Source organism: Orcinus orca, chromosome 6 (assembly GCF_937001465.1).
Source record: "Orcinus orca chromosome 6, mOrcOrc1.1, whole genome shotgun sequence".
NCBI lineage: Eukaryota > Metazoa > Chordata > Mammalia > Artiodactyla > Delphinidae > Orcinus > Orcinus orca.
The window spans coordinates 109109944-109130521 of record NC_064564.1 but is presented as its reverse complement, the minus strand read 5'-3'; the positions used below and the strand labels follow the sequence as shown (position 1 = coordinate 109130521).

General features: G+C 48.9%; 1 protein-coding gene across 6 annotated transcripts in view; it reads left to right on the top strand.

Moving 5' to 3' along the window:
* Positions 1 to 20578, top strand: part of DENND1A (DENN domain containing 1A) — a 541841-nt gene that overhangs the window by 483447 nt on the left and 37816 nt on the right. For all 6 annotated transcript variants that reach the window (XM_012532876.3, XM_033427225.2, XM_033427223.2 and 3 more), the window contains one exon: positions 4457 to 4588. In XM_012532876.3, coding sequence (XP_012388330.2) covers positions 4457 to 4588 — 132 coding nt within the window. The remainder of the gene's footprint in view (positions 1 to 4456; positions 4589 to 20578) is intronic.

Here is a 20578-nt window from a genome sequence, read left to right as displayed (position 1 = left end):
TCTGGGTTCCTGCCTCCAGGCTTCTGCTGGGGACTCTGGCCCTGCCTTCTCCGCAGACAGGTGGAAATTAGATCCCAGTCATGATTTTTTATTCCAGCTTGGGGAAGGTGATACGAATCGGATTATTTTCTGACTCCTTTGCTTTACCGAGGGATGGGAACTAATAGTGTCCCAGCTCTGAGCCGAGCTGTGGAGGCTCCTGGGAAGAAATCGGCCGCCCTGCAGTGGCCTCTGATCTGCAGCTCTGTCTAGTGTCTTCCTCCTGTGTGACTCTTCAGGAAGGAACAGATTTACACTTCCCACCAGATTCATGATTTTGTTTTGTTTTTTGTTTTAATTTTAATTTAATTTAATTAAGTTATTTATTTTTGGCTGTGTTGGGTCTTCGTTTCTGTGCGAGGGCTTTCTCTACTTGCGGCGAGCGGGGGCCACTCTTCATCGCGGTGTGCGGGCCTCTCACTGTTGCGGCCTCTCTTGTTGCAGAGCACAAGCTCCAGACGCGCAGGCTCAGTAGTTGTGGCTCACGGGTCTAGTTGCTCCGTGGCATGTGGGATCTTCCCAGACCCGGGCTTGAACCCGTGTCCCCTGCATTGGCAGGCAGACTCTCAACCACTGCGCCACCAGGGAAGCCCTTGGTTCTTTTTTTTAATGACACTTTGAACATTTACAAATGAAAAACATGTTTGTTGGAGAAAATTCAACAAATCCGGCAAGCAAAAATAAAATAACCTCATTTTATAACCTGCATTTTCACTAACTGTATCCTGACCATTTCTCAGACCACTAAATGTTTCCTGCACATGTTGTTGTTTTAAATGGCTACATATAATTTTATCTGATGGATATACATACATTCATTAATCCCATTATTGGACACTTTAGTTCCCATTTTTTCTAGGCAAACGTCCTCATAGGTAAATCCATGCGGGAATTCTTAATTATTTCATCCAGATAAATTTCTGGAAGTGGGATTAGTGGGCCAAAGGCCCTTTACCTCTTGTAGGGTTTTGATAGGAATTGCAGTTTGTGTTCCTACCAGAAGGGTATGAGAGTGCCCGTTCTCCCATACTCTTTGCTGATGGCATCTTAGTTAATTCTTGGAACACAATTTCTTTAATCGTGAGCACCAGGGGTTGTGGTTTTGGATCCCTACAGTGTGTAAGGTCTCTACTGGTACCTACAGTAGAGGACGTGAACGGGCCCTATTTCTTTCCTGACTAGGGCTCCTCCCACCCTGCTCTCTAGGACCCTGGGAAGAAGCAGCCATCCTTCCCCAGGTGGAGGAAATAGCGAAGAAGTTAACAGACGGGTGGGGCGAGCTACAGGACTTTGTAAGAAGCCTTGGGCACCTTTGGCTCTTGTAACTAAAGAAAATTAGCGTGCAGCACTGCTTACTGATGCACAAGCACGTGTGTATATTGGACACATTTGCCTTCCAAATGTTCAATTCAACACAGATTCGTCAGAAAGCATGTACTATATTCCAGGCTCTGGGGCAGAGAACCCAAACCCCAAGGCATTCCGTCTATAGGGATAAGATAAAGTGTGCAGATAGCACACAGCACGGCAGCTTAGGATCAGTGTGACAAAGGGGTTTCTGAGGACGAGGTCACACCTGATGATTTGTTGAGCACCTTCTCAACTCAGAATACCTTCTCTTGTGCTATTGTCATGGGTCCATATGGTATAAATGCCAGAAATCACATTGCTCTGGGCTCCTCCACTTTCTAGCCGTGTAGCCTTGGGTAACTTGCCCTCTCTGAGCCCTGTTTCGTCACCTATAAAAGAGCGATAATCCTATTTACCTTGTGGCTCTTCTGGAAACTAAGTGTGATAGTGAAGGTCAAGGGTCTGGAGAAGTGACTTCAAGTAGTAGACACTCAGCACAGGGAAGCTCTTCCTTTTAGATGGTGCTTTTTCCATTTTGCAGGGAATAAGTCTCTAACGTTCAATTTGTGCAGGACTTTGACATTTTTCAACGCTTCCTCACATCTCATCTCATTTAACCCATTCTCTTAGTAGCTTTGAAGTTCGCCAAGCAGATGGTGTCCGTTGCAAAAATAAAGAAATAGGTGCAGAGAGGTTGAGTGAATTGGAAAGATCAGACAGGTAGTTAAATGGTAAAAACAAAACCTAAGAAATTTTTACTTAAAATTTTAACTTAAAAACGTAAACTAAGACATTTTTCCCAGAACGACCACAGACATTTTTAAAAATAGTTATCATCTTATAGTTTTCATTACTATCAATATTTTCTTTCTAGATTACCCTACTGCTTCATGTCTTTATTTTTTTCCCCAACCAATCATACACACATGCAATATTTTTCCTGAACTAAAAGTGAATTTTTTTTTTTTTTTTTTTTTTTTTTTTTCTGTTTGGCTTTACTCAACCTCTTATGTCTGTCCTCTCAGTAACCCCACTGGATCCAAAATGCCTCTTTTGCCCTTTGTTACTTTCTGACACAGAAGGAGCCCCTCCCCGTCTTTGTTCCACTTGACCTGAGCACCTTAGGGCAGCCCCTTTCCAAGAAAGCTTTTTCTAATTGGCTGGCGGCAACTTCTCTCATCACTGAGCCTCAGCCAGGCTAAGACTCGGGGGCCACTTGATGCAAGCCCTCCCCGCACAACCAAAAGGTCACCATTTCCCTGTGTTGTTACCAAGCAGTGCAGAGACTCAGCTGGGTGTGTGGAGTTGAACATACAGAGAAGAGGGGTGGGGGAGGGATCCCTATTGTTTATTTATTTTTATTATTAAAATGTAGTTGATTTACTCCCTATAGTTTATTGAATACCTTATTAGTAGGTACTCAGTTATTATTACTGAGTCCTGTATATAGGACACTACTGAGTAAAAATGTTCAAGACACGTATGTTGTTTAATCTCCTTTACTCCTCATAGCTGCCATAGCTCCATTTTACAGATGAGGAGACTGAGGCTCAAAGATGTTACATGTGTTTCTTCCTTAATGCATTATTATTTAGTAAGGGATCACTTTCATCCATGCGTCACCATTCTCTCTATTTGACTAAGTAAGAACAGCCAGTTGTCTTTTATGTGCAGAATTTAATGAGTACTAAGGGTGTGTGTTTTGTTGACCAAAGTGTGTATTTGTTTTTGCAATGAAAATCATTGGAAACTGTATTTATTATTTTATTCTAGCTGTTATTTTTACTTAGAAAAAAACAATGATTTAAGTGTTTTTTACGTGTACATTTAATCTCTGCCTTGCTTCAGTGAAGATTTAAGCAAGTTTCATGACTTGAATAAAGCCATATGATCCACATTGCACAACCCGGCACCATCCATGTCCCAAAGAACCCATGGGTACAGTCAGCTGCCAGCGTTAGGCAGAGGAGCCATTACCTGCCTTCGGCACATTGGGATTTTTCTTTACCTTAAAATTTGACTTCATTCATCACAAGCACAGATTAAATGTAAATTTCTGATTTAAAAAAAATGACATTGGCTCCCTAAATACTCTCCAGGTCATAGAATCCTAACTTAGACTTCGGTCTCTTTCTTCGTTCTCTGCCAGAAAGACTAGGGCTAAGAAAGAGGGAGCAGAAACACATCGTTTTCACAAACAGTAACATCATCAGTAAACAAATGTGGATAAAATGTCCACACTCACAAATAATCAAAGTAATGCAAATTAAAACAACAATGAGGTCTAATTTTTCACCTCTTAAATTAGCAATACATTTTAAAACGATGAGGCTAACACGCACGGTGAAACGGATAACACATCCATGGCTGGTGGTTGGTGTAAATTGGAAAGCAGTTTGGTAGAATGAATAAAAAGCCTTAAAAATGTTTATGTCTTTTGATCAAGCAGTTTCATTCCTAGGGATTTCTGTAAAAGAAATAATACAAAAGGAAGAAAAACTGCAGTGTTTATCACTGTGATGTTTAGATGTTTAGAAAGTTAAAAAAAAATTAGGAACAATCTAAATGCCCAATAGTAGTAAGAATGGTTTATTAAATTATTGAGTATCTGCTCAGTGAAATATTATGCATCCATTAATTATCATTCTAATGACTATGGAGCACCGTGGAGATGCTTATAGTAGAAAAAAACAGAATGTAAAACCATGCACGAGCTATGATTGCAAGTAATTTTTAAATGTCTGCATGTGGACAGAGTGAATATTTGAAAATTAAAATAACCATGTAAGGTAGTAGGATGAAACATCCCCCCCACACACACATTATTGTGAATTATGATGTTATCTTTGTAATTTAACATGCATGATTTTGGTTTCTCTACTCCTTAAAAGTCAAAGGGCCAAGTTAGCCTTCCGTTTCCTTCATCTTTAGCAGGGGGATAGGCTCAGAATGTCCCAGAGGGAGTTCCCTGGCAGGCCTCTTAGCGATGGGGTTGGATGGAGCCCCTGTGCTCATGGCAGGGGTCATGACCCTGACACCAACCCCCTGACCGGGCTTCTCCCTGCAGGACATCACCGAGAATGGCTGTGTCCCCACCACAGAAGAGCAGCTGCCGAAGACGGCGCCGTCCCCACTGGTGGAGGCCAAGGACCCCAAGTTCCGAGAAGACCGGAGGCCAATCACAGTCCACTTTGGACAGGTAGGTACCCTGGCCCTTCCATCTGGGCTTTTTGTTATGTTTCAGCAGACGATATAGGACATGTAACAGTTTTTCATTTCGGCTCTCTCTGGCAAAACAAAACAACCCCATGGAGTTTTGCACGTCTCAAAGGTTCGCTTGGTGCAAACATGTTTCAAAAAGGTGAATTTTCAGAAATTTTGAGGAGACAGCATGGCTCTGGTCGTAAGCCAGCTGAACTGTTGAATGAAGTCATTAAATGCAGCTGCTGCCTCCCCACTCCAAGGTACTCCGTTTAAGGTGCCTCTGTTAGCTAAGCATCTCATTAGAACACTTTAGCATCCCAGGCCCTTCTTTGCACCTTCAAATAAAAGGTAACAAGCAAAGTCTTAAAAAAAATCAATTAGGAGTTCTTTATTAATGTACTTCCTGAAAATCAATTCTGGGTGTCGTGCTTCTCAGAGTAAACACTCACGCTGCGATTCTCATGATCCGATTCTGTAACCAACTGTTTTCGACCTGAGCGTTTAAAAATTGTCCAGTTGTTTGATTTTTTGCTCTTAAGTAAAACATATAGAAACTGAAAATTTTCTTATCCATTTCCTATCAGTGGTTATATTTTTGGTTGAAAAAGGTTGTATACCCTCCTCTACTCTTGAATTAACTCTCTTGATTAGCAAAAGTCATAATTTTTTTATTTGTGAGAAATGGCTCTGTTAGCAAGCTGTGACTGTAACAAGAATTTGCAGGGTTATTCATTCTTAAATCACCTGATTCTTTAACCATTTATTAGATGATGAATTCCATCCCCATGATTTAAATAATCTTCATGGTTTTATCTTAAATATGATGCTATTTTATCACCTAAATGATCTAGAAGCATGCATTTAAAACGTTCCTGCTTCTAGCAGACATTTATCAAGTGCCTGCTATGTACCAGGCTTTGAGCTATTTAGAAATGAAGGGAACTAATGAAATTGTTGCTGTGGGTTATTATTGTGAGGGATGAGTTTGTTGAAACATTAGAATCTTCCTCTGTAATCGATATTTTTAGATAATACATTCATACGTCTTAAACTTGGGGACATCCATCCCCCTTTTCTGATTTTACACTTAAAAGGGATGTTATAAAAATTGACATGTAGCCCAAGAAAGAAACGTCCACAGGGCAGTGCTCATCTGATTAATGATTATCTTCAAATTGCGTCAGTGTTTGCACCCCTGAGGAGCTGCCTCCTCCTGGGGCTCAGGCCCGGCTGGAGAAATCTGCGCCCCAGTTCCCTGGCTGTGTTTGCTGAAAGCACAGCCTCAGTCGTCGCCAGCATGGCATTCCAGAGCCAGCTTCCTGCTTTCCTTTGTCCTCATTCCTGCACACACTAACCTTCCCATGAAAAGAGCCCCTCTCTGGAGTTTGGAGCCCATTACAGAGAAAGAGGGGGCGGGGGGGGGGAGGGAATTCATGGTGTTAAACATTCCGTTTTCGAAACACAAAAAAGGAGACCCTATTTGAAATGGAGAAAGACCTTCTTTCCATTTCAGCGAGAAGTAGAGATGCTTTAATGTCATTCCCAGCTAAATGCAGAATAAGAGCGTGTGTGCGCACGGGTGGGGGATAAACAATTAAAAAAGCCACCCCAAACTCTGTTGAAATAAGAGCTGTCTGTGCCTTCACAGGTCTGTAAACTGGAGAGGATGAAAGTGGCTTTTTTTCCCCAGTTTGTCACTTCCCTCACGTGGCTGCCAGCATTATGCAAGTGTACAGGAAGGCAGGGTTTTTTTTAATGCATGCATGTGGATTAAGGTCAAGCCCCAAGTATCAGCCATGCAGCGGGCTCTCCCTTACAGCTGCAGCCGCAGAGCCTACCCACAGCCGCGAGATGCCTTAATTGAGACGTGCTGTCAAAGTGACAAACACATTTGCATACAGTCTACACTCTATTTATTTTCTCTGGAAAGGTCTACAGTCTGCTGTTGGTTGAACATTCTTAATCAGTTTGCTGTAAGTGAACTGCCAGCCAGCTCACTTGTGCCGGCCGCTTCTTCATTAGGTGACAGATTAGCTGCAGGGGGGATGGGCCACAGAAACCGCAGACCTCTTTCTTTTAACTCTTTCCAGCTTTGCCCTGGTACTAGCTTGTCCTTCAGTCCTTCCCTGGGCGCCTGCTTTGATGGGCCATTGACCGGAACACGCAGCGTTTCTAGAGCACCTACTACCGGCAGACATGAGTTTTAGGGGCTAGGTATTCTCAAAGAAGTCCTTCGAGTTCCATTTCAGAATTTTTTGCCACTCTCTCCTCTGTACTCCATCTGTACCATTTTTTTTACTTGATATTTTTCTTTAAACAGACTCCAGCCTGACATTTATACCAACTTTACCCTCATCTTATGCAATGATTGTTGGTAAAACCATAGTTTGATGTGCTGGTCCAGTGTTTTTCAAAGGTGTATCCAAAACAACTTTTTTAAGTGTCCATCCATGTATCACCTAAACTACTCATGTAGCCCCAGCAGTACATATTCTCCTCTTGGAAAACATGTGTCATCTCTGCCATAGTCCTTTGAGGAAGGGATCATTAGCTGTATTTTGTGGACCCAGAGCCAGAGCTCAGGGACCTTCCCAGGGCCACATTGCCAGCACAGAAACCCAGGACAGTTCAACTTCAGAACCCATTTCAGGTCCGTCACCAAGCAGAGACATCAGCTTCTGTTTGAAATGTCTAGTAAAACTAATGTGTCCTGGAAAAATAATTTAAGCTAGCCAGACAGTGCACACTAACCTCAGAAAGACCCTTGCCTTGAGTCTGTGTTCCTGTGGATTTCATTCTCTAAGAGCAGTTAGCTTTCCACTGGGGGCAGAGACTGTTGAGATCTTTATTACATTAATCCCTCCACCTTGCAAAGCTAGTGCCCATGGAGCCAGCCAGGGGACGCCATGAAGACGTTTGGCAGGGTGGCAGGGAGCCCGGGGGAGGCCTTTTCAGACCCCCTGGGGGAGAAAAGGTGCTCTCTTGCCTCTACTGCACCAGAGCTTCCTCTTTCAAGGCTATGACCATTCCTCCCTTTAATTCTGCATCTATTCATCCATGTATTGAGACCTACCATGTGCTTAAAAAAAAAAAAAAAAGTACTCGTAGGGCGTTATAAGGGGGACAGAATAGCAAGTGGACAGCCCAACTCAGAGTGATGAGAACAGTGAGAGAGGTAAGCTCAGGGCACTCTGAGGGCCCCACAGGGGCAGCCTCTTCCCCTGCAGGACCACTGTCTGTAGACCTAAGCTGAACCCTACAACTGAAAGATATTTTGTCAACAAACTGAACTCACTAGCATTTCATTTGTTTTCTAAAGCAGACATACGTAACGCCCCTCAGACCTTATCATGAGCCATGTCAATAGTTCCAGACAAGGGCAAATAAAGGGATTTTTAGTTGGCCTCTACATCCTTATCATGTCTGATTTCTTTAAAGAGTTCAAAAGTCTCTGACTTGAGGGACTTCCCTGGTGGTCCAGTGGTTAAGACTCTGCACTACCAGTGCAGGGGGCCCGGGTTTGATCCCTGGTCAGAGAACTAGATCCCACGTGTCACAACTAAAGATCCCACATGCTACAACTAAAAGATCCTGCATGCTGCAACTAAGACCCGGTGCAGCCAAATAAATAAATAAATAAATTTTTTTTTTTTAAAAAAAGTCTCTGACTTGAGAATACCTATTCCTACCTTGGAAAATGTTTAGGTTTAGGGAGGCTGTAAATAGCTTTTCTTTGTTATTTTTTTAAGCAGTGTTTTTGGTATTTTTAAAATTTTATTTATTTTTGGGTGCATTGGGTCTTCGTTGCTGCACGCGGGCTTTCTCTAGTTGCAGTGAGCGGGGCTACTCTTGGTTGCTAATGTGTTTGGGCTTCTCATCGCGATGGCTTCTCTTGTTGTGGAGCACGGGCTCTAGGTGCACGGGCTTCAGTAGCTGCGGCGCTCTCGGGCTCTAGAGCGCAGGCTCAGTTGTTGTGGCTCACGGGCTTCGTTGCTCCGCCGCATGTGGGCTCTTCCCGGACCAGGGATCGAACCCATGTCCCCTGCGTTGGCAGGCGGATTCTTAACCACCGCGCCACCAGGGAAGCCCCCTATAAATAACTTTTTTTATTCTCCCAAGTTCAGAATCAAATGAGAAATAAGGCCCAGGAGACAGTCAAATGAGGTAAAAATGCCAGCTTTTTTACCAATAGGCTAGAAGGAGAATACTGCTTTAGACCTGAGGCCAAATGGGCTTGCTGAAACCTCACCTCCAAATTGAAAAGACTGAGCTACTCCCCACAGGAGACGTGGACAATTGCAGGCAGCGCCCAGGGTGCCTGTGGACTGACTGATGGGCGGGGGCGGGGCCACGGGGAGCACAGAGCCTGCTCAGTTCCTTCTCCCAAAGTTAGAGGGAAACACTCCTCCTCCCCTGGGCAGCCGAGAGCAAGAGGGCGCAGAGAGAAGCTAAGGGCTCCCCCATGCTTTTCTCTCCTGGGCAGGGAAGTGGACATTCTCTCTATTCTGTGGCTGGGGAAGGAGTGAGGAAGCCCTGCCCTCCCCAGCAGGGTCTGGGCGCCCCTCAGCCAGACGTCTTGGCTTGACCCTTCCCCATCTGAGAAATCAGAAGAGGCAGCACCCCCATGGAAACTGCTCTGCTCCCTGCGCTTAATAAGTGGACAGGCCAGGCGCTTTCACTTCTGTACTCGTTTAATCGAATCGACATTAGCTGGTAAGGAAGAAGGCCTCGTATCCATTGTACGGCTGGGGAAACAGGCCCAGAAGACGTTCACTTGGTTTAGGAGCTAATTCACACTCCGCCCCCAGCAGCACCCCTGCTTCTCTCGGCTGAGTGCAGCTCTCCCTCCCCGGCTTGAGGAACTGGACTGGCAGTGGCCCCCAGTGACACTGGATTCTAGTCCTGCACACGTGCTGCCACCTGCTGTGGGCCTCGGCCAGGGGCTGGGCCTTCTCAGGAGGTGGGAGGACAGGGCAAACCCACTCCAAGGCCCCCTTCGTTGTGTTCCCCCCCCCCAGTTGATCCTACAAACAGAGTAATTGCCTGTCTTCCAATCTGCTAGATTCCAAAAAGTGTGCATTGAAAGGTGTCTATTTAGAGAGCAAAGCTCTCTAAACCTCTTTAACATAAAGTTTGAAAAGCCAGTTAAACCAAAGCTCAAACTAAGCGCTACCAGGCTGCAGAGACCTGGGACGGAGTGGTTTGGATACACCCCCAGAAGCAGCTCTTGGAATACGGTTGCCTGCTTATCTGTGCATACGGAGAGTTGTGCTTTATAAGCGTGAGCTGGGTCACTTAGTGCCAGTCTCATGCTGCTTTGGAGAAGCTGCCCAGCCAGCGAATGCCTTCTCAGCACCCTCAGCTCTGAGCGCCCTGAGAAACCCCTTCTGTCCCAATGAGTCTGGAAGTCACACACGATTCCCTTCAACTCAGCCGCTGCCTCCCAAACACCTCAGACAGATGTTCACATGTTTCCAGACACCTCACACCACAGGCCTGCAGTCTGAATGTGCACTCGCGCCACGTTCACCCCCCTCCTCCATCTCCCACCACAGCGAGGTCCATCCACAAGCTCAGGTCCACTCCCCACGCCCCAGAGCCTCTCCCTTCTGCCCTCTGCCACCGCCCAGTCCCTCTCCTCTCCAGCGCCTCTGACAGCTTTGGTTCAGGCTGCGTCATCGCTCACCTGGACCGCTCCAGAGCTTCCTAACTGGCCTCCGGGCCTCCAGACTCCCCCGCACTGCATTCCCCACACAGCCTCACACACAAGTGGCCGTGCCACCTCCCTGCTCCCCGTCTCCCCTGAAGATTCCACCTTCGCCCTCAGCAGAGCCCGCGAGGCCCGGGACGATCTGCCTGTCCGCCCTCAGAGCATGTCCCTCTGGTAAATCTTCCCGACTGATTTGGTCGCTCCTGTGTTTGTGCTGCCCCAGAACTTGGCACATGCAGTGCATCTCACGCAGCCTTGTAACCATACCTTTAGGCCCATGAGAATGTGAGCCTGGAACATCCACCATAGGGCTTGGCACTGACCTGGCAGTCAGTAGATGTCTTGGGGTTTCATTATTGATGTGGATTTTCAAATTGCTTAATAATTAATTGATTATTGTTTAAGTACTTGTTGTGTGTCCAGGTTACTTGGTTTTATTTCCGTTGCTATGCTTGTAATTCCATTCATTTGAAAAAGGAAAATGAATATTCCATTAGTGGTCAAAAACTACTTCCAAATCACTTGCCATAAATAAGGGTTCTGTTTCCGAGTAGAAACAGATTTGTGTTATAGGAATTTAGATCCTGTCTCATTCTGTGTTTTTATGAGCTCCTAAGGTCTAGTCCTAAATGCCCCAGGAACGGAGGGGAGGGGAGAGAGGCGAGCACTGGGACACCCCCAGACTTCCAGGATGGGTCGACCTGGAAAGGAAGAAAGCTGGGAAGAGAGCAGGCAAGGGAAGGAAAGGCCCGGTGTCCCCTGAATTCTATCAAAAAAGCAAAGATTTTATCTGTAAAAGAGACTGAGCTGTATAACCAAATGCAAGGTATGAACTTGGATTTTTTTTTTTAAAAGCTTCCAAGATATTCTTGGGAAAGTTGGAAGATCTGAAGATGGGCTGGGGTGTTAGGTGATATGTTAGAGCTATTGTTGATGTATGTCATGGTTTTTAGGGGCTTATCTTTATGCCTCAGGGGTACACACTGCAGTATTTAGGTGATGTCTGAAACTTGCTTTCAAATGGTATGGCCAAAAAATTACACACATGCACATGCACAGGCACGCACATCTGTAACAGCCATTCACAGAGAGAGAAAGCAAATACAGCCCCCATCCCCCCAAGTATGGAGCTGCTGAAAGGCAAAGGCTGATCAGCTGATGAAAGCAGTGTGGTTGAGGGTAAAGCACAGCTTTTAGCATCAGGCAGCTGTGGACTTAAATTTCAGTTCTGGCACTAACAAGCTGGTAACCTTCACTACGTAACTTAACCTTAGTGAAATCAGTTTTCTCAGCTTTAGGGTGGGGATAATAATACTCACGTCATAGGTCTTTATAAGGATTGAGTGAGGTACTGTCTGTCTGGATCAGCGCTACACATGGGCGCTCGGTAAACATCAGTCTCTTTCTCCAGTGGAGCAAAAGCAGAGCCAGATGTCAGTCACCCACTGACATGGCCTCCCAGTCAGCCTGTCTTCCCAGCGCCCATCACACCGCGGCTCTCAGAACACACACCCCTCAGTGGCAGCCCCCCTGCACGTGCATACGTGTAACTGACCCTCGTGCCTACAGCCCTTGTGGGAAAGTCAACACCTAAACCGAGGAGGGCTGGCATCGTGGGGCAGGGGGAGAGGCACTGGGGGTATGGCAGGGAGACGGCGCCCAAGTCTGACTCACACACGTGAGGGGAAGGGGCCAGGGGGCAGGTTGGGGCACCGGGCGTGAGTGAGCAGGTGAGTGTCGTGGTCTGCCATCCGAAGTCGTTTTCTTGGCCTAACTTACCAGCTGTGCCTTCACAGGCCACAAGGCAGAGCTCCCTGCACGATGCTCCTTCAAGCCCTGTTGTTTTCAAATCGTAGTTCCCCCTTTTCCGTTGCCCCTTTTTCCACTCTTTCAACCAGATTTTTGCGTGAGAAAGCGAGCACGACTGGGGTGGCCTCCCGCTCCATTCCCTCCAGCTCCCGCGTGCGCCTACAGGGTGACCAGCAGGCAGCTCTGCCTTCAGTGCAGGCTGGTGGCTGTGCAGAGTTGTTCTGACTCACGCCCTGCCGTTACCGAAGCAGTGTGGTCCCTCACTGGTAGTGGGTTTGTCAGATCTTCTGGCGAGGGTGGCTGGCTGGTCCTGTCTTTCCAGGTGGCCTCACTTTCTCATAGCCCAGGTAGCCCAGAGACAGCTTTCTGATGCCAGGTTAACAAGGCCAGGCTTTGCTCCGCAGAGCAGACATGTTCGATTTCAAGAGGAAAAACTTGCCAGTCAAAAACAGAGAAATCAGATTCTGGAAGTTATAAGGATTGGGTTGAAAAATCCAGGCGATTTCTGATTAAGCGTGTGTTGTTGCCTTCTCAGCTAGGATGCCACAGGTAGCTCAGGGGCTCCTGATGTGCCGTGGAAGGGCTGAGAAATGTCAGCGGCCAAATGAAAATCCAGGTTCAAAGTAGCAATTTGCTTTCTAAGCTCCACCACCTGACCTCCATTCAGCACAAGTTAAGGAGGACTGCAAAGGGCCAAGGACCATAGTCCAGCCCCCTCCGGCTAGGTCTTGGGCACCTCCACAGCAGTTTGAGCACGTCTTATGGTCGAAGAGCAGTGAGGGAGGGGAGGGGGGCCAGGAGGCTGAATTGCTCACCACGTGCCAGGCACCGTGCTGAGACCTGGAAAAGGGGGTCTGTGTTTCAACTCCAGTTCCCACGAGTGAGTCCACCGAGTCCTTTTAACCAGCCTACTGGGTCTCAGGTATCATCTCCTCTTGCAGAGGAGACAGGCTGAGAGAGATTGGGGGCTTAGCCAAGGTTTACAGCTCAGGAGCAACAGTCAGGATTCAAAGCCATGTTGTCTATTACTAGACCTCAGGTTCACGCTCCAGCTCTGTGCTAAGAACATGGCAGTTTCCTGCTGAGTTTGTAGTGATGGGGCCAGTGCAGCAGCCTTGGCAGGTGGCCCAGGATCTCAGGATGTTGGGCCACAGGTAAGGCCTTGTTTCTGGTTTCCTTCCAGATCCCAGGCCTTCCTTAATATTTCTGGGCCTCGGTTGGCACCAAGACAAGAAAGTTAGTATTCTGCACCCAGCGTAGACTCTGCACACCAAACCCATCACTAGACACCAGAGGCACGCTGGGTGCTCTCTTCGTATGTGTGAGGGATTAGAATGCAGGATAGAAACTGGGCATGTGTAGGAGTTAGTATTGGGGGTGTCAGGGGCCAGCCCAGCCCCTAGAGACCAGGGGCAGGGCTTATACTAGGAATCTCCATCAATTAGGTTACTTTGGATTGCAAGAGACAAAAGAAAAAAAATTGTTCACTCATACCAGCTTCAAGTATGACTTGATCCAGGCATTAAATCATGTCAATCAGACCCAGTTTTTTGCTGCATTCTCCCGGCTTGGCCTCCTCTGCTGGTACCATTCTCAGGGAGGCTCTCCCTGGCTGCAGCAGCTCCGGACTGTATCCTTCCAGGGGTGAGACCAGCAGGAGGGTGTCACTTCCTAGTGACTGCCACACGAGGCATGGGTTCACTCATTGAACCAACTTTGATCATATTGCCTGTCTTAGAACCCATCATTGTGGCCAAGGGTTTTCTGTTGGCCACGAGTAAGGCTCTACCTGAAACACATACCTAAGAAGCACAGGAGGGGTAGTTCCTGGAAGGGAAATAAGGGGGCTATTATCAAAAGAAGGGAAAACAGATAAATGTGCACAGAAGCCAAACAGGAGACATTGTCCCAGGCCCTTGTCCTCTTGTCTGATGGCAGAGAAAGGTTCACACCCAGAGTGGTGGGGATCTTGAAATCAAGAGTATACATGGTGGAGGGCCAAGGTCAGAGGTCACCCAGGGCACCAGATAGAGAGGGGACAGGTGAGTGCATGGCAGGGAGGTACGAATCAGGGCTTGCAGGTTACAGAGATGGGCACAGTTGCCTGTGACAGCTTCTGGGGAGTGGAGTGTGCCGAGTCAGCCGCGACCCAGGGCCCAGAGGTGGAGAAAGAGCCAAGAACCTAGGTCACTTGTTCAGCAGATAACCACGGACACCTGGTCTGTGCCACATCTGTGAAAACAGGGTGACGATCGCAAGGCCCCTGCCTTCAGGGAGACCACGGAGTCACAGTGAGTGGTTCAACTTAATCCTGGTGGACAGAATCCATCTGGTGGTTTTGAAAGGCACAGACCTGTGCTGTATGATCATGCCGCAGAGCATCTCAAAGTCCCTTTTCGTTTGTTTTAAACTCCAACCAGTTTGGTCCTCGGGGTGATTCCCCACCGGCATGCTCAGGAGGTGCCCGTCACCTCATCACTGCTGACTTGCTGGAGATCACTGCAGAGTAGATGCAATGTTTAATTATTGCCCTTGCTCTCCATCTGCTTCAAGGACTAGGTAGAGAGCCCATTGTCCTCGTTTAGGTGGGAGCAGCCTCTCCAGGCTGTGTCTCAGATACCTGCTGATGGTTCTGAACCTGAGAGACCAAACAGAGCCGCTGTTCTAGCCTGTTCTAGGAGGGGGTGGCAACTGACTTCAGGTGGAATTCCCTGCACCTTGCCCCATGGCTTTCTCTGGCTGGTTGCAGTAGAGAATTCTTGCCTTCTAAATCGCTCCTTTGGCCCAAGGTAGAGTCTCCAGAAAGGTCCAAGTGAAATACACCAAGGCGTGGAAATGGGGCTGGCCGGCGGGAGCCTGGTGGATGGATGAAGCGTCGAGTCCAGAAGGGCAGGAGTTCTGAACTGGACTTTGCACCAAGGGAGCTGTCTTTGGTCCTCCTTCCCTTGGACAGAGCTCTTCCCCAGCTCTGGCCTGTCCCCTCTGACTCTCCACTCAGTGGGGAGCTCGGCTACCCCTGTGGTTTCCAGCACCACCTTTGCTCTGGCAGCTCCAGTGTCCGCTTTTCATCCAGCCCTGCCTCGCGAGCTCCACTTGCTGCAATGTCTTAGTCTGTCCCTGGCCTTCCCCAGACTTGCCCCACCCCAGTTGCCCTTGGATGTCAGCCGCACCGCACCCGTACATCCCTCAAATTCCTCGGGTCACCCGTCGCTCTCCTCCACTGGTCTGTGAGGCACAAGGGGCATCAGAAAACATCAGCAAGTAGTGAGATGGGAGGGCCCGTCAGCCCTCCACAGTGTGGGTCCCTCTCCAGGATTCTCTCCCCGGGGCACAGACTTGCTGGATGAAAAGGAGAATTTACCCAGCCACCAGGGCCCCCTCCCAGCCCCCTGCCCACGGCTGGGCCTGCTGGGCTGGAGGTACCTGCAGTCCTTGACATCTGGCCAGTTCCTTCTCACCCTGTGAGACTCTGCTAAGTGTCCCCACCCCAGGCAGAGTCCCTTCCTCTCCTCTAGTGCCCAGCACAATTCCGTGTTCACTCCTTCACCAGCTCCTCAGGGACGTCTGCACCAGGCCAGGCCTCGTGCTGGGCGCTGGGGGAACCCAGAGATGAATGGGCTCCTACTGTCTCCAGTGCCAGGAATGGCCTTCCTCTTCTGCTCCAGCTGACAAAACGCCATCAACCTTTCAGGGCCCGCTCAAGCGCCTCTCGCCCCACGAGCCCTCCCCGACTCCTCCAAGCAGAGCCATCCGTCCCCACCCTGGGCCAGCACCGTCCTGCGCCTGACGCACTGTCCCCAGACAGGGAGAGTGTCGGCCTCATCTCCGTGACCTTAGCACCCTTGCAGGGCCTGGTGCAGATGAGTTGCCCAGTGAGTCTGGGGAGTGACCAAGTGGTGAGCGGTGAATACACGGAAGGCGGTGGGTCGTGGGGGGTGAGGGCAGCTCTGTGCACTCCCCATGCCCTTGAGCCACCAGTCAGTTCAGGGCAGGAGAAATCAAAAAAGGGAGGTGGCTCTTGGTCTGCAGGCCTGAGTTCACTTGAGGACCCCTGCGTGCGGTGCCGTGTGTGCGTGACAGGCCTCCTGCGTCCCCCAAGCCTGTCTACGTTCAGCAGTGTGACAGCAGGGTCTCTTTGCCAGAGGACTGACCAGAGCCTAAAAACAGCATTTCTTTTAAGGTCTGTGCTGGAGCAGCTCGGAATGCAGCTCCCTGCCAGGGAGAGATTGAGCCCAGCGGGACAAGAGCAGGAAATCTGATTCAGCGAGACCAGAGGAGGCATTTTCTCAGATTAGAATTCTATGTGCCAAAGGTGGAGAGTTTATCCCAGTAGGGAAGGGGAAATAAAACATAAAATATTGAAAATAAATTCTATCCCACAAGCACAATCCTCCGGGAGAATCAACTCAGTGTCGCTGCCGGTGTGGGGAGTCCCCGCCCTGTGGCCACGGGAGCGCTGTGCCCGGAGCTGCCTGTCACATTGTCCCCCATCAATCCCTGAGCCCTGCTGTGGACGAGGTAAACGATTAACCTGGCCGTGCTGGGGGAAGGGGTGTCAAGGACTACCTGAGAAGTGGCAGGCTGAGGAGGCGTCGGATGGGTCGGGTCAGTTTTCATTCTCATGCAAACCCCTCCACAAGTATCATCTCACTGCATCTTCTCAACAACCCTGTGAGACTGATACAGTTATTATTTTCCCGAGAAAGCTGATGCTCAGAGAAGTTAAGCAACTTGCCCAAGGTCACACAGTAAGTGGCAGAGCAAGATTTCCAAACCAGGTCTACCTGATGCTGGACCCCAGGCCCTCCCCTCACTGTACCCCTCTCATCGAGCCTTCTGCCTCAGTTCCTTCTGGTTCCTGGGGTATCTGGTTGTGGCTGCCAGTGGTTTGGGGCACGCTTAGACTCCAGCAGTACGGCTTAGGGTGGCTAGGGAGGTCAAGGTCACTGTTCTGCTTCTCCCCCACTCCTGGCTAAGGTTGACGGCTACTTCCTGGATTTGAGACTTTGCTTCCTCCCCAGAGTAAACCTAACAGAGCCCTGGATTCCTTAACACAGGGGTAAGAACAGCAGTGGCGCTGCCCTTCTGAGCGCCTGCTGGGCTCTGTGCAGAATGCTCTGCAGGTGTTTGCATTTTCTCACGTTATCTTCCCCAGACTGATGCAGGAGGGACCACGAGTGCCCCACTTTTCACTAGGGTCCAGCCCTAATCCCCTGGCTGGTAGGATGGATTCAGATTCAAAACCCTGGCTTCTTCCATCATACCGCCCATCTCAGCTGACGTGGGACAGCTTGGTGGTGACGGCAGCTCCCTGGCAGCAAAGGCTGCTTGCCAGCCTCCTGCACACTGGATCTGAGAGGGCACTGACCGTGTCCCTAATTTAGGTCACTGTTTTTGCCAGCTTAGTTTTATTGTCAGTCTGCTTAGTTCCATGTCTTCTAGAATATTGAATCACATTTAGTTTATACTGCAAAGAATTTTAAAATGTAATAAAAGTACTAAAAGAGAATGTATAAAAGGGACTTCTCCCAAGGGATCGCTGATTATATCCCACTTAACATGCAAAATGTGATGGGCGATTAACATTGCCTGGCAGCAGTCTAAACTGAATTTCTGAGATGTTACTGCCCATAACCATGGTATGGTTCCATGGTTACAGCTACCTCTCAGCCCTCCTAGGGATGCCCTACTCCCTGACGCCTTCTAGATGGATCCCTGTTTGCACTTTCTGGAGAGGTTGATAGAGAATGTTTCCAGAGGGGCAGTAGATTGAGCCTTGGTAAGATGGCGCCTCGGGAGGCCAGGTGGAATGAAGCGATCAGCAGAGATGGTGGCTCTCCAGGTGTGCTGACCAGGGGATGGTTCTCTCCACAGAGACAGGGTGGGACAGAGGGCCACTTTCACCCCAGAGCTATCTACCAAACACTTTCCATTGCCCAAAACCATGATGACCAGCTAAGAATTCTTCCCCTGCTTTTTGTGATTAAAAATCCTGATGCCTTGGAGTATTTTGCCAGGCAGAACTCTGAGTCACTTTTTTATGCCTTCATTAATTCTTCCTTCACTTATCCAACATACTATGAGGCACGTCGAGCTCCAAGCCCTGTCCAGGTCCCCAGGGTCGCGAAGGAATGAGATGTGTGTCCTGCCTTCATGGCACTCTTTGTCTGGGAGACACAGTGAACAAACCATGCAGAAAGAGAAATGCTGGTAGAGGCAGCTGGTGAGGTAGGCGGAGGTAGACAGGGGCCAGGCCCTGGGGGAGCTTGAATCATACCTTGTGGGTGTCAGGAGCCAGTGAGGGATTATATTCAAGAGAATGGCATCTGGGAACATTCACTCTGGGCCACTGCTAGAAGGGGTGGAAGCAGGTGAGGCCAGGAGACCACTAACAATGCTGCCAGCATTCAGACGAGAGCTCGTGGGATGTGAGGATGAGGGAACGATGGGAGAAAGGTCCAGGGGACCAAAGGGACAGGACGCCGTGGTCCGCTGGATGCCCTCCGTGGGAACTGTTGAGGTTCACCTTGGAATGGCACAGGGCTGGATGCAGGCTGAATTTCTCTTCCTCTAACCAGCATGCTCTAATGAGATGTGAGGCACAGCCCATGATGAAAGGAGTGTCTGTTGGGATATGCGGGGTCAATGCGGAAAGGCTCTGCAGAAGGACAAAATGGCCAGCTGAGAGGAACAGGGCACCTCCACCCTCACTGTCCTGCTTTTGCCCTGGGGCTGTCTACCATCCTCCTTCCTTTCCCCCCTTGCTCTGGGACCTGTAACCAGGGTACCCATGGCTTACTCTACCCCATGCCCCATCCCAGGGTAGGAAAGGTTAGGGCTCCTTCTCGCTGGGTTGCCAGCTCTTCAGCATTTCTGCCAAGGATGATGTACAGTATTATGCTAAACCAGCTTTACAGACAGCCCCTTAAAATGCAAGCCTCTGTCTGTGATGGATGGAGAACATCCAGCTGTTTAGCCAACCCCTTATGGTTTGTTGCAAACCTGCAAGAACCACACATGGGCATCTTGTGAGGCCCGTTATGCCAAGGACCCCATAAATAAATAGCAGAGTCTGTCTTGGTGCGTCAGGGCTGGAGTATGGAAATAGAGGCACTGCATAAATAATACACGTTTACAAGGTAAATACACAGTACGTTAGCGTGTGCAGCCATAACCAAACCACCCCACGTAACAACCACGATAAGCTCCAGGGTCTACCATGTGATTGGCTTCCATCCATCAGTGTGCATGCGGATTCAGAATGACCGCCGAAGGGAGGGGTCCTCCTGCACACTGACCTTGAGGCCTTGGAATCGAGGCGAGTGGTGAGATCGCAGGTGGGCACCCTGACCCAGAGCTCTGCTGCCAAGGTGTGAAACCTACCACGGCCATGTGTTCCTGCAGATGTCTGAAGGTCTGCCGCCAAGCAGCAGGCTGATTAGCACCAAGGTGCAGGATGCGATGGGTTGCACCTACAGGAAGAGGGCCGGCTGGGGGAAACGGATTTTCTCATTATGCAGATTCTCTCAGACTTAGGAGGGAGCCAGTGGATCGACTTTCCAAGCTTAAATGACTCTCACCAGAGCCCTGTAACTTTCAGCCTTTCACCCTGAAGGTTGGGCTGGGTTTTCAGAAAGTCAGTTTCCCATCTCCGCCACCCCTTTCTCAGCCCTGAACCCCACTGGGCATCTGGAGCTCCGAAGAGGCAGCCGACAGAATGGCCGCTGGAGTGGGTGCCCCTCCCCTCGGTTGTAATGGCACAATGCTGGATTTCAGTATTTTAAATGAAAAAATATATGCAGTTAGCTGTGCACTGACAATGTCCTTGAGGATTTGACAGTGAGATTTTCCAGCAGTTGGTCTTCGTTAGGATCCTGGCGGTGTTTAATAAGGCAGTCGAACTGCTGGCACCTTGGGTTCCTGTTTGTTCTCCGAGGGCTCTGGGGCTGCTGCGGTAAGCACATCGACCAGAGCTGATCATTACAAGGGCGTACGCCACCATGAATAAAAATGTCACACGTTTTCCCATCTCACAGCGGTACAGAATGTCAGTCCTGTCAAACACACGTTGCAGGGAGCTGTGTGCAGTCCGTACAAATTGGAGAGCTGCATTCCCCCCCAGCCTTCTGATATTCTTCATTTGAAGCTGAAGAAAAACAGTTGTTAACCTATTAGCTAGGATTTTAAACTCTGCTGAGGTGGTGGAGGGCTAGACTTTGACACAGATAGAAATGTATGCCAGGGTCCAGGAATTTTAAAAACAGGTTCTCCATCCATTTGTTCTGAGGGAAGGGAAAAAAAAAAAAAAAAAAAAAAAAAACCTCTGTCTGGCGAACCTGACTGTCTTTAACAGACACTGGGGAAATTTGGGGATATTTCACATCTAAGCTTCCCACCTTTGCATTCTCCTCGAAAAGTCTCTTGCTCTTCAGGGTGGCCTTGGGCTCAACCTGTTAGACCAGGATA